At 30.8% G+C, this 12171-nt stretch overlaps 6 protein-coding genes across 8 annotated transcripts; 2 read left to right on the top strand and 4 right to left on the bottom strand.

Annotated features, from left to right (window-relative positions):
* Positions 1-12: 12 nt before the first annotated feature.
* Positions 13-2221, bottom strand: LOC128393288 (tectonic-3-like). The gene has a single exon (XM_053353429.1). The coding sequence runs from the start codon at positions 2219-2221 to the stop codon at positions 38-40; it is 2184 nt and encodes a 727-aa protein (XP_053209404.1). The 3' UTR covers positions 13-37.
* A 9-nt stretch (positions 2222-2230) lies between these two features.
* LOC128393296 (B9 domain-containing protein 2-like) lies at positions 2231-3213 on the bottom strand. The gene has a single exon (XM_053353440.1). It carries the CDS (start codon positions 2765-2767, stop codon positions 2231-2233), a length of 537 nt encoding a protein of 178 aa, XP_053209415.1. The 5' UTR covers positions 2768-3213.
* Positions 3214-3360: 147 nt separating this feature from the next.
* LOC128393299 (uncharacterized) lies at positions 3361-4162 on the bottom strand. The gene is made up of 3 exons (XM_053353445.1): positions 4005-4162; positions 3821-3932; positions 3361-3720 (listed from the first exon to the last, which is right to left on the bottom strand). The coding sequence occupies exons 1-3, from the start codon at positions 4050-4052 to the stop codon at positions 3473-3475; spliced, it is 408 nt and encodes a 135-aa protein (XP_053209420.1). The 5' UTR covers positions 4053-4162; the 3' UTR covers positions 3361-3472.
* Positions 4163-4653: 491 nt separating this feature from the next.
* LOC128393297 (putative sulfiredoxin) lies at positions 4654-5918 on the top strand. Of its 2 annotated transcripts, XM_053353442.1 has the most exons (3): positions 4654-4810; positions 4949-5171; positions 5387-5918. In XM_053353442.1, exons 2-3 carry the CDS (start codon positions 4959-4961, stop codon positions 5591-5593), a joined length of 420 nt encoding a protein of 139 aa, XP_053209417.1. In that variant the 5' UTR covers positions 4654-4810; positions 4949-4958; the 3' UTR covers positions 5594-5918. The 2 variants fall into 2 exon arrangements, with proteins under 2 accessions (XP_053209417.1, XP_053209416.1); XM_053353441.1 differs by lacking the exon at positions 4654-4810 and having other exon boundaries at positions 4820-5171.
* On the top strand, positions 5678-9732 carry LOC128393290 (chromatin remodeling regulator CECR2-like). 2 transcript variants are annotated; one of them, XM_053353433.1, is made up of 6 exons: positions 5678-5819; positions 6814-6905; positions 7605-7720; positions 7811-8122; positions 8299-8384; positions 8461-9732. In XM_053353433.1, exons 4-6 carry the CDS (start codon positions 7845-7847, stop codon positions 9405-9407), a joined length of 1311 nt encoding a protein of 436 aa, XP_053209408.1. In that variant the 5' UTR covers positions 5678-5819; positions 6814-6905; positions 7605-7720; positions 7811-7844; the 3' UTR covers positions 9408-9732. The 2 variants fall into 2 exon arrangements, with proteins under 2 accessions (XP_053209408.1, XP_053209407.1); XM_053353432.1 differs by lacking the exon at positions 5678-5819 and adding an exon at positions 6059-6622.
* Positions 9726-11352, bottom strand: LOC128393293 (retinol dehydrogenase 14-like). Its single transcript, XM_053353438.1, has one exon. The coding sequence runs from the start codon at positions 10842-10844 to the stop codon at positions 9840-9842; it is 1005 nt and encodes a 334-aa protein (XP_053209413.1). The 5' UTR covers positions 10845-11352; the 3' UTR covers positions 9726-9839.
* Positions 11353-12171: the final 819 nt, after the last annotated feature.

Consider the following 12171-nt stretch of genomic DNA (forward strand, 5'->3'; position numbering starts at 1 on the left):
TTAGTTATGGAAAAGAAAAACAAATGAAAAAATATAATCAACATTGTAAATGTAAGATTATCATGATTATAATACAAATTAATGAGATTGATTGATTATTGATTGATGATTTAACTGAATTGGTAAGAAATGGATAAAAGAAATCAGAGGGTAATTGAAATTTAAGAATTGGTGGTGAAGCAAATTTGGTTACAATTGGCGAAGTTAAATCAATATAATTAACCGAGATCGAGAGTTCAAGTAAATAATGATTAGATTTAAATCGACAAAGAATTGAATAACATCGAAGACGAAAATCAATTGGTTTGTTGTATCTCTTAACTACACTAATTATCTTTGCCTGTGATTGAGATTCTTGACCAACAAGAGCATAATAAACATCCAATGAATAGCCAGTGACCAGAGCTGGACATCGTTCATCAGCAGTTAACCGAGGAATTGAATCTGATTGAATAATTTGCGGCTCATCATCAACCAAAATCGGAATCCAATCAGCCTGATTAGTTAAATTTGGATTACCAAACATGGCGACATAATTTAAATCTCTGTTAAGTGAATCAAGTAATCTCATGATTTCTCGTTGAATTGATTGGCACATTTGATTTTCCATCAGGAAACGTGAAGTGTTTAACATGCACCCAGTTCTGTAATTTGAGCCAAATCGTACGATCTCTTGAATTGTTGGTTGACTTGAACACTGACCATTACTTTTGGACAGTAAGGGTATTTTATAATATCCAATTGTCGACGAATTAATTGTTAAAGATGAATTTCGAAAAAGAATTGGCTTACCAACAATGTAACCAGCATTTCCACTGAACTGATAATCAGGAAGCGATTTATTAATCATGTAATTATCATTCGGCTTGTAGACAACATTAAACGTCTGTCTAAAGGGTTGATTGTTGGTTAATTGTGTAAAACCTAAAGACAATTCAACTAAATCAATTCCATCCTTTGGATGATAATAGAAGGTGTAATTAATTGTCTCAACAACTCCCTGACAAATTATATTCGGTGGCGGTGTTGACCGACGGATCAATCGAGGGACAGTCAATGAGACACTTTTGGCTGACCAGTTAATTGTTATACACTCATTGAGATAAACACAATTAGGTATTGATGAGGTTAAAGTTGATTGTTGCTGTTTAATTGCTGTTACATTAATTGTTGTTGTTGTAGTAAATTGTGATGATGATGATGTAGATACTAAAGTTGATTTGTCTGATTGTTTTTCTGAACTTTCATTGAATTCAATCTGATAATAAGTTCGTGTTTCCGGTTCTGTTGATTTCGATGAGCCCATTTTAGAAATGTAAATATTATCATAATAAATTGTTGCTCCTAAAAACGGATTAGTTGTACACTCTTTCTGATAATCTTTGATGTCTCTTAAACAAGAGTACGATGTATCTTTGAGATATAAAATTGGCCTCAGGGTATCACAGAAACCACCGGATTGAATTAGACTTGATGGTAATCTCAATATATCGGCCATTTCAACACCACGGGCGGTTAATGATGTCGCCACAATTGGATCATTATAACGGAAACCATAACGTCCAGAGGTAAATGAAGTGGTCACTTCGTCTTGTGGTTCGTGGGGATGAGACCAAGAAAATATTGATGTTGATAATGAAATACTGGTACTGATTAATTTACGATATTCTTGGACGGTGGTCACTGATTTACGATCTGGATAAGTTTTCGTACTTTTAACATTGTCACTTAGTACACAGAATAAATTTGAATTTGGTTCATTAATCAGTTGAGATTTTCTTGTATTATTAAGATAAATTGGATATTCGGTGAAACAATAATAATCAAATTGTTTAGAGTTTTTAATTGTTTCACAATAAGCGAACATTTTTCTCTCCTGATCATCACAATCTTCATCACAACAACAATTAAGATCACAAAATTGTGGCTTCAGGTCACACGAGCAATAATCATACTTTGAATCATACGAAGCTAAATTTAATTGCCAATTGTTATGATGATTTGTCTTAGATTCTGGAGTTAATTTAGTTTCATTAGTTGATGATAACGATTGATTAGCAATTGTTTCGTTGATAAAGGTTATATTAACCTCTTCAGCTGAGGAATTGGTCAGAGTAATATTATTGTTATTGTCCAATGAGATATTATTTTGACAATTGAATATACTTAAGGTCACAATTAGGCCAAAGTATAAAATACTAATGTGTTTACCGATCATCATGATAGTTAATCAACTAAGTTCAACACCGAAACGGTCAAAATTTTTGATGATCAGGTAAAGATCGAGTAAAATGGTTCCTTTACTTTCTGTTTGAACTCTAAATCGATCACAATTAGAGTAAATTATGTCAGAATTTCTTAAAATTAGTGATGATCCAGTGAAGAAAGAGTGAATTCTATCAGTAATACCACCGATTGGTTTCCAAGTGTAGCACTTTAACCTATGGTATCCAGGAGAAGAGGGTAAATGAAGGAAACCATAAGAGACGAAAGAGATGCGACCGAATGAATCTTCTTTGAAAACTTGAAATTCTATTCGAGGCCAATTTTGAATTCCGTTAGTTACAAAGTGAACATCAATCGGATGAGACCAATAACAGCGAGAATCAATTGAAGAGAAATCAACCTGAGTATCGCCCGAAGAATGGCCTTCAATCAATTGCCAATTAGAACCATAAGTGATCTTCCATTTAGCAAATAGACCAGTGTCACCACCGAAATCATCATCAGTACCAATTATAGAACCAAAACAATGGATCTCAGCCATCTAATGACACCAACAATTAACCTTAAATCACGGTGATAACAATTGGTTTTATTAACCATCACAATGAAATGAGATGAAAACAAAAGTGAAAACAAAAAAAAAGGTTAACCAATTGATAACCGTTTGATTGATTGGTTGATTCTTTGAGACAATTGGGACAATTTAAAGCATAATCATTGATAAAAATCGCTAATTAAGATGAAAATCAAGGTGGGGTGGACAATAGATTAGGTGTTGAGGAGGAATAAGAGGAAAAAGAAACAAAAAACAAAGAGAATGACTAAAAATCGTCTTGGTTACTTGGTTTCTATGTTCCTCTTGTGATGAAAGAAAGTTAATCAAAACAAATCAGCGAAATGAAGCAATTAATTGTTTCGAGAGATTATTGTTACCATCAGAAATTAGAAATACACTTTTTGTGGTAATTAGTTGATTGTTTAGAGTAATTAATTTCTGTTCGTATCATTTTGTTTGTTTACTTTTAAAAAGTTTCGATATGTTTGAGATGATTGATTTTAATTTGGAGATTTTTTTAATTGTGAAAAAGTTTAACTTTTAAGATGAAAACAAAGGGAATAAAAATGAGACCAAGATCAGTTGAATTAGTTTTAATTGTTAACAATTAATATCTGGTTAATTTGCTGTTGTTGTGTGTGTTGTGTTTTGATGGTGATTAGTTAATGTTAGTTTGTTAATTGATCAATTTTAAGCTGATTGTGATTCTTGAGCTGCTTGATCAACCATACGCTCCTTCATTGCTCGAGCCCAATGAGAAACTAATTGTGTTGCAGAATCGGCATATCGACGGACAATTAAATCAATTTTCTGAGGATCAACTTGACCAGGTTGACCTGGGGCGGGATGGACGGGCTGTGGTGGACCGACATGAACGATTTGAGGGCCTTGAGCGGGATGAATTGCCTGAATATTTCTCATTTGTTGAGCTTGGAAATCTATTAATCAGATTGAGAAACAAATTAAGTCAACAATTAACAAACCAATCGTTTGGTCAGCCGTTTAAACTGTTACAATTTACTAATTGTTGAAACTTACGATCTTGGACATTAGGGACAATTTGGCCGTGAAGATTTCGTGATTGGTATCCTGTTAAATGATTTGGAGCTCGTCTTGAGTAAAGGGAACTATATGATTCCTCACAATTAACCTGTTGATTGTGATTAAAAATTTACGATTATTTTGTTGATTAAATGAACGAGAAAAACAAAAATCTACTCACCATTGAAGCGACGATAACAATTAAACTGATCAAAGTTAACGAGTTCATTGTGAGTGTTGATTGTTGTTGTTGTTAATTACTTAGAAACTTGTACAATCAAAAAATGAAAAAAGTTTGATTACAAATGATCAACTTAAATTGTAATCAAATCAAACCTTATATATATCATTAATTGGCAATTTAAATTGCAGGATAAAATTACAATTAAAAACAGCGAAGTTGATTAACTATCAGTCGCTTGAAAATCATTTGAATTAATAAATCATAAACAATCACCAATGATGATTGTTGTTATTTCCTTGTTAATTGTGATCATTCAATTTCCATTCCTATTTCCAAAAAATATTAATCATTGAAAAGTTTATATAAATATTGTTACAATTAAAAAATAGTAAAACAATTAATCAGAAATAATTATTTTCTCTGTCAAAGAAAATCAACAAATTGTGTCCAATTTGAAACCAAATTGATCCAAATTCACAATTACGATAAAAATATTGATTCTTATCAATTGGTAATAATCTTGAACAATCAGTTAATCAATAATTAGAATTGAAAAAAAATCAATTGAAAGGAAAAATTAATTTTCCCTCTTCTTTATAAAAAGTAACATTGAAAAAGATAAACAAAAAAAAAGGTTAACATTGAAAATGGATTTTCATGATTAACTTGATTACTATTTAAATTTATCTTGGTTAATTATCATTGATCATGGAAACGTAATCAACATCAGCCTCTAATGGCTTAGTAATCACCATGGAACTCAATTCCTGTTAATCAGCTAATTGTTTCTCAATCTTTTCAAGGTTATTAATTTTTCTTCATTTCTTTTCCTGTGTTTATATTTTTGTCTCTCACTCAAAATTCAATTGATTATTGTTAATGTTCAAATTACCTTTCAAACAATTTAAATCATCTTCTAATCAATTGATTCTTACTTACAGGTTAACAGTTATGCCATCTTTAATTAACAGTGATTCTAATAACAATCAATCATCTAATTCGTCAACAATTAGAGGTGACACACCCCAAAGGCCCAATGGAATCACATCGATTCATGCTGCTGGAATCACCGAAGTTCATGAGGTCCCGATGGACGTAATTATCAGGCCAATTCCTCCGATTCTGGACGAGGACAAAGTTGAAAGTCTAATGGAAACATTGAAGGTAAATTGTTCCTGTGGAAACAACAATTAACGATCAACAATCAGAGTTGCAATCAGAATCTAATAGATTCTCATCTCATCTCAGTTTTGTTTTGTTTTGTTTTCTTTTCTTGGATCATTTGATTTGATATCTTTTTTAAATTTGGTTGTTTTTTTTAATTGTTGTTCTTTGTTAATTTGGTTAACTTAATTATCTTTGTTTTGTTTTTATATTAGGAAATTGATGAAAGTAAAATCCCACCGATTGATGTACTTTGGATTAAAGGATCTGAAGGTGGTAATTATTATTACTCCTTTGGTGGTTGTCATAGATTCGAGGCTCATAAAAGATCAAGATCATCGACAATTAAATGTAAATTGGTTCCATCAACAATTGACGATTTAAGAATTTATTTAGGATCATCAACACCCGATCTTAAATGATTGATCAGTCGCGATTAAGGTTAATCTCTTTGGGGATTAAATAATCTGCATCCTTGTTGTTGAATAACTTGACCAATTTGGTTCCTAATGGATTTTAATTGTCATTACCAATTATCATCAAAATACTTCAATAATTAGTGTACGTTGTGATTAACACGTTGACTTTAATTGTCAGTAATTGATTTTGTTCATCATCAGTTTCATCGGTAATCAATTAATTTGTTTAGTGAGTAATTATTTTTAATTGTCTCTTTTTTTTTTGGTTATTATTAAATACCAACTAACAATTAATTTGAAACAAAATTAAACCTTGATTATTTTGTTATCCCAACACAAATCAATACAATCAATAATAACAAACATCTTTAAATCAAATATTTAGTTAATTACAAATAAATGCAAACCTAATCATGATTAACTTTGTTATTTAAATAATACAAAGTTTATAATTTACTAATCAGCAATTAACAAGTTTACAAAACAATCAACTAATTTGAAAATCAATTCTGAAAAGGATTTCAATCAACAGATTATAAAACCCTTAAAAGGATTATAAGAATTAAGAAAAAGATTTTCTAAATTATTCTAATCAATTAATTTAATTGAAACAATCAAAAAGTAATTAAAGATTTGAAATGAAGAAAATGTTAAATTATATGAATACGAAACATTTTTTTTCTAATGGTTAAACTGAAATGAATTATTATCGTTAATTGTTGAAAATTTCTCAAGGAATTGTGTTCAAGTTAATCCGATAATCTAAATGAGATTAAATTGTGATTAACTTTTGAATGGATTTAATTTTCAAAAGAACCGGGGATCGAATGTCTATTCTCACAGCGAGATGAGTCTATTCATCGAGCATTTTCCTTAGAATTAGTTACTCGTCTCTCTTTTCAGAGACAAAGATATTTGTTATTGTGTTTGTTTAAATATCTTTCAACTAATTTAACTTTTGATTAATTGATTAACTCTATTTGTTGAATCACTTTATTTAATTAATTGTTCAAATGGAATCAGTAAGACAAGGTAAGTTGTAAAATGTTGCAATAATTTCAATTGTATTGATTATCTTGTCAATATCTTCGGCATCTCTTTTCCCGGGTTGATAATCATTCATGGAAAAGAAAAACTTGTTTTCTCTTCATTCTATTTATTATTATTTTCTTTCATCATTTTCTTTTCTAATTAATAATTAATCTTTTCTATTCTCCCAATAGAAGAACTTCAATCTTACTGGGAAGTGGCCAGTATCACACATTTCTGTCACTTATTTAAGAAAAAGTTGAAATTACCTGCATTTGAATTTGAGGTAAGTTATTGTTTTCTCATTGAGATTTTTTTTTCTCCAACTTATCAATCGAGTTACTTTAATGGCTGCTAGTTCATTTTTTTTTCTCTAGTTAGAACATGAAGTAGAATTAATCCTTTCTTTCTTTCTCTCTCCTGGTTTTCATGATCTTTTAAAAGGCCTTGTGTGTGTCATTGACAGTCTTTGTTCATTCTCAGAATTATTCTCATACGAAATAGTTTTTTTTCTCGCCTGACTATTAACTATACACATTTTCCTGCGTTTTTTCACTCGACCTCGATTATTGGTCTATATAAATCACTTAAACTACTTCCTTTTTCATATTCGATTTTTTTTCATTTGCATTGAATCTTTTCTCTCAATTCAGTTCATTTCTTTTAAATCATTTGCTTTTTAAAACAATCTCTTGGCGCGAAATTTTTACTACCTTTTCCCGGCTCATTCTGTTTCCCCGCTTATTCACATTGAATTACATTTTTTTTACTCTTGATAATTGGAATTTAATCTAATTAACTAAATTGAATAGTTGGATGAGATTTGTATGTTTGATCAATTATATTTTCACTCGTAAACTTAAGTATCTCAATGTAGTAATTAGATTGTACAATCTTATTATGTGATTTCATCATTTTATTTATTTTCTTTCAAATCCTTTCATTTTGATTCTTAATTTTAATTGGTAATTTAATTGGTTTACAGGATCTGGAAGAAGCTATTTTAGAGCCAATCAATGCTGAAGGTGATGAAAGTGGAAGATGGCTAATTGAAAAGATAATTAAATCTCTTTTGTCTGGATACTTTGGCCAATCTATTAAGTAAGAGTTTCACTTCTTCTATAATACTTTCTCTTATTTAGTATCTTTTTAATTTTATTTTAACGAAAAAATTTCTATTTTCTTTTGTAGTGATGCTAATTATGATCGTTTTTTCCGAAAGATAATGGAAAAAGAATGGGAAGAGAATGATAAATTTAAAAATCCTATGGTTCAAGTTTCTTTTGACGAAAATGGTGAAGAAAGAGTTGAATGGCTCGATTTTCATTCTTTGCATGCAAGAACGAAGGTTCAAATTTTATACAGATTATGTGATTATCGACTTTCGGCTCCCGATTCATCTACTTTTGTCAAAGACGCTGCTGGCAGATTAAGACTTAAACCTATTGGAATAGATTCTTTAGGATATGTTTATTGGTATTTCCACGGGCGAAGACTTTACAAGTAAGTTAATTGTTTTATTGTTAAAGTGATTTACTGAAAATCATTAGCCATTAGGACTCCTTTTTGTTTAACAACAAATAGACTTGTTGTCTCTTGTTATAATTACGTTAAGAGAATTAATTAATCGATTTTAAATTATCTTCAATTTTCTTACTTTTCTTATTCAACTTAACTAGAGAAAAGCCTCGAGTTGCCAAAATTCTTGTCGAGAAGCTTCGAGAACCAATGAAAATGGTTAATGGTACTTCTTCTCCTATCAGAGGTGAGTAATTTTCGCCTTAAACTGGTGATGGTCCTGTTAACTTTGGTGTCTAATTGATTGTTTTTGACTTTTTTAGAAGATGCAACTGAAAAAATTGAGGAAACGTTGAAGTCTCCAGAAAAAGAGTCTGCGGAAATTGAAGTTGAAGCAGAAACAGAAACAGAAACTCAAGAAATGCCAAAAGCACCAATGAATGATCAAATAAATGGTTTTAATAAAACAATGGCCTCTGGTCTTAAAAATCAAACTACTTTATGGAATTGGTTGAAAACAACACAATCAAAGCCTGAACCCAAATCAACCACTGGAATTCCTGTATCAATACTCAAAGAATCTTGGACAGTAATTTGCCATGATGAAGAAGAATGGAGGAAACTAATTGAAAGAATGAAACAAAGTTTAAGTTTACCTGATCGTGAATTAGCTGAAAGGTTCAAATTAACTTACTTACCTAAAGTTGCTGAAATAGAGGCAGAAATGTTGAAACGTCAACGTGCCGAAGAGAAAGCAAGGGAACTTGCTTCGATGCCGAAAAGATGTTCTCAACGAATAGCTTCCAAGTTAGCGAGTCAACAACTCAGTGCTGATAACATTATTGAAAACAAATGTCGAAGTAGAGCTGATCGTGCTCGACTTCGTGATCTCTACCGTGGTGCTTGTGATGAAGGAGCAACTGAAGATGCTAATGATGAAAGTTTCAACCCTAAAAATGAAGGAGACAAAGATTCATGTTTCGATGAAGAAGAAGAGCTTGAACCAAACGACGAAGATGATGAAACTGAGCCCATAAAATATCATTCTCGTAGAAATGGAAAAAATTCCAATAGTCCAGTACAAAATATCGAAGATGACGAGCCAACACCATCGGTTTCATCAGCTTCGGCTGCGTCACTTTCCTCAAATGATAAAGAAGATGGTTCAATCTCATCAGCTGATTCTCGATTTCCTCGTAGGAGTAATCGAAGGGCAACAAAACCAGAAGAACCTCCAACTTTGGTTAAACGTATTCGCGTTGGATGTTAACTAATCTATATATTAATTGTTCTCGTCGTTACAATTTACCATCTATACTACAGCACACAAGATGACAACAATTAGCTAGAAATTCAACTCTTCAACGTTATTTAAATACTATTTTCATATCCAAGTCAAAAATTGTCATCTCTTTACAGTCACTTTTTGACCATTGACAAAAAATACATGTTATACTTAAATTGCATTAATTTTTTATCAAAGTTTGCATCTTGTTCAACTAACACTAATTCTGAAAAAAAATATCATTTGTTTGTACAAATCTCTCATCCTTTTATATATTACAAACCAATTAAATCATTTACAATCAATGTGATTATTTTTAAAATGGTTGTCAACCTTTTAATTGGCTTTAAATTGGTTGGAAAGTTATTTTCCAATTGATATTTACAAGTTGTTATTACAGAGGAACAAATTAACTCGTTAATTGTTGTGATTGGGATCGAGAGGAATCAAACATGGTTCTAAAAAATTCCAAATTGTATTGATCATCTTTTCATCGGACAATCGTTTGTTTTGATTGAATTTGTGTCCACCAATAAAATACTGACCATTTGTAGTGGTCAGTGAAGGGTCAATAGCCACATAAAGAGGTCCCTGAGCTCCTGTTTTGATTGAAATGCCTCTGAACATTTGTTGACCTCGATTACTTAACCTGGTGACCCACGATGACCCTTGGCCGACAATATCTGTTTTAACACAACCCGGATGGACACAGTTGATTGTTACATTGGTTTTATCCTTGTACTGGTCAATCAGTTTGATCACTGCTCCATTTAGGGCAAACTTGGACATTGAATAGTTAATTAGTCCATTATAAGCTTGAGATGATTGGACGAAAAGATCAGAATTAAATCCAATTGGAAGTAAATTAAATTCCGATGTAACCATAACAACACGAGCACCGAAAGTTGATTTAGATAAAAGTGGCATCAAATGATAAGTCAACAAACACGGAGCCAGAAAATTGACCTGACAAGTTTCCTCGTATCCATCGGCGGTGAAAGTTTTCACCTTTGACCCAACCATACCAGCGTTGTTAATTAAAATGTCCAACTGATTGTAAGTGGACAAAAGGTGGACACAAGATTCACGAATTGATTTAAAAGATCCACAGTCTAATTTGATTGGGACTAATCGAGGATCATTTTCTTGACCATTGGCGATTTCAACACAAGCCTTTAACGCTGAACTGTAATCGCGACAAGCGAGAATCACTTGGGCACCTCTTTCATATAAATCGGCAGCAATTTGCTGACCAATCCCTCGATTAGCACCAGTGACCAGAGCTAATTTACCGTCCAAACGGATCGACGGGTCAGTTTTCTTGCGTTTAAAGTAACAATAAACATCTTGCCATAGAAAAACAATAAACAACAACGGCAATCGAATTGTGTAAATTAACCTTTCTTTAAACGACAAGGTCATAATTGTTGACGAAACTTAAATTGTAAACTTTGATTTAAATGTTAACAAGTTTAAAGAATCCGAAATCAATTTCAATCCAATCGGAGGAAAGTTGATTTCGGTTATGTTCAATTAAAATAGTTAATTGTTAATCTGTGTAAGCAAAAGATTCACTATGTTAATGATGAGATTACAAGTTGTTGGTGATAAATTGAACAATCAACTAATCCTCAGGTAATTAAATGAAGGACAGTGGTGATTAACTAATACAATGTAAGTGATCAGGTAAATCACAACTTTCCCGAAGGTTAATCAATAACAAGTTAATCAACCAAACGAAAATTTCACTATTAAGCTGACAATTAAGGGTTGAGAATGGTCAAGAATTAAAGTAAATAATAATCTGAAGGAAACTTTTAATTCAATTGTCGATAACAATTTAAAAATTGACAACAAGTTGTTGATTAATCAACAATCAAGATGAAAATAAAATGAGATCCAAATGGTTTAAGTGTTATATTGTTCACAATCATCATCATCATCACTCAATTCAAATAATAGAAAAGTTAATTGTAATTAAATTGCTATTCTTTGTAAATTAAAAAAAAATGAATTCTTATTAGTCTTATGATGATTAACTAATTATATTTTGCAATTTTTTTTAACCAATTAAATAATATTAATATTTGATTCCATGATGTATATTAGCCCGTAAGCTATTTTAATTGTTGCACCTTAATCATGATCTTTAGGTGCAAATTAAGCTTAATTGTTGAATTATTATGGAAACAATTAGATTATTTAAATATTGTATTTAAGATTAAAAGATTATCTAAATTGTCAGAATTAACTAAATTATGATAGAAATGAAAATAAATTGTAACTTCAAGGTCTCTCTGTGGATACAAAGTAATTTCAACTCTTTTCAATTGTTAATTATTTACAATTTGATTGATGAATTTGATTTAATAAATATATAATCAAAGTGGCCAGTTGATTGTGAAGGGCAAAAAATTTAAATTGTTTACCAATTTGTATGGTTAATCATCATAAGGAACTTAAATTGTTGAGAAACAAATTTTTACTTGAATTTCTGGTTTTACTTAAACAAAATTGTTATTATTTGGTTAATTGTTTATATTTACTAAATGATTGGTTTTATTTAAATTTTCTCAACAATTTAATCAACAACAACAACCTTCAACTATTCATATTAATTCACACCGGATTGAGTTAATTGTCTTCAATTCTAGAAGTTAATTACAGGTAGAAAGGGAAAAACCATCAAAACCTAATCAATGAACTAAGATTAAAGTTTCAATTTAATAAACTAATCCAATTGTAACAA

Source organism: Panonychus citri, unplaced genomic scaffold, assembly GCF_014898815.1.
Source record: "Panonychus citri isolate SS breed McGregor unplaced genomic scaffold, ASM1489881v1 Contig00138, whole genome shotgun sequence".
Classification (NCBI taxonomy): domain Eukaryota; kingdom Metazoa; phylum Arthropoda; class Arachnida; order Trombidiformes; family Tetranychidae; genus Panonychus; species Panonychus citri.

Bases quoted from the DNA above. Each gene is read 5' to 3' on its own strand.
- LOC128393288 (XM_053353429.1), bottom strand. From the start codon at position 2,221: ATGATGATCGGTAAACACATTAGTATTTTATACTTTGGCCTAATTGTG.
- LOC128393296 (XM_053353440.1), bottom strand. From the start codon at position 2,767: ATGGCTGAGATCCATTGTTTTGGTTCTATAATTGGTACTGATGATGAT.
- LOC128393299 (XM_053353445.1), bottom strand. From the start codon at position 4,052: ATGAACTCGTTAACTTTGATCAGTTTAATTGTTATCGTCGCTTCAATG. The intron at 3,933-4,004 runs GTGAGTAGATTT...CACAATCAACAG, and splicing joins TTGTTATCGTCGCTTCAATG to GTTAATTGTGAGGAATCATA. The intron at 3,721-3,820 runs GTAAGTTTCAAC...TCTGATTAATAG, and splicing joins TGTCCCTAATGTCCAAGATC to ATTTCCAAGCTCAACAAATG.
- LOC128393297 (XM_053353441.1), top strand. From the start codon at position 4,887: ATGTTCAAATTACCTTTCAAACAATTTAAATCATCTTCTAATCAATTG. The intron at 5,172-5,386 runs GTAAATTGTTCC...TTTTTATATTAG, and splicing joins GTCTAATGGAAACATTGAAG to GAAATTGATGAAAGTAAAAT.
- LOC128393290 (XM_053353432.1), top strand. The intron at 6,906-7,604 runs GTAAGTTATTGT...ATTGGTTTACAG, and splicing joins TACCTGCATTTGAATTTGAG to GATCTGGAAGAAGCTATTTT. The intron at 8,385-8,460 runs GTGAGTAATTTT...TGACTTTTTTAG, and splicing joins TACTTCTTCTCCTATCAGAG to AAGATGCAACTGAAAAAATT.
- LOC128393293 (XM_053353438.1), bottom strand. From the start codon at position 10,844: ATGACCTTGTCGTTTAAAGAAAGGTTAATTTACACAATTCGATTGCCG.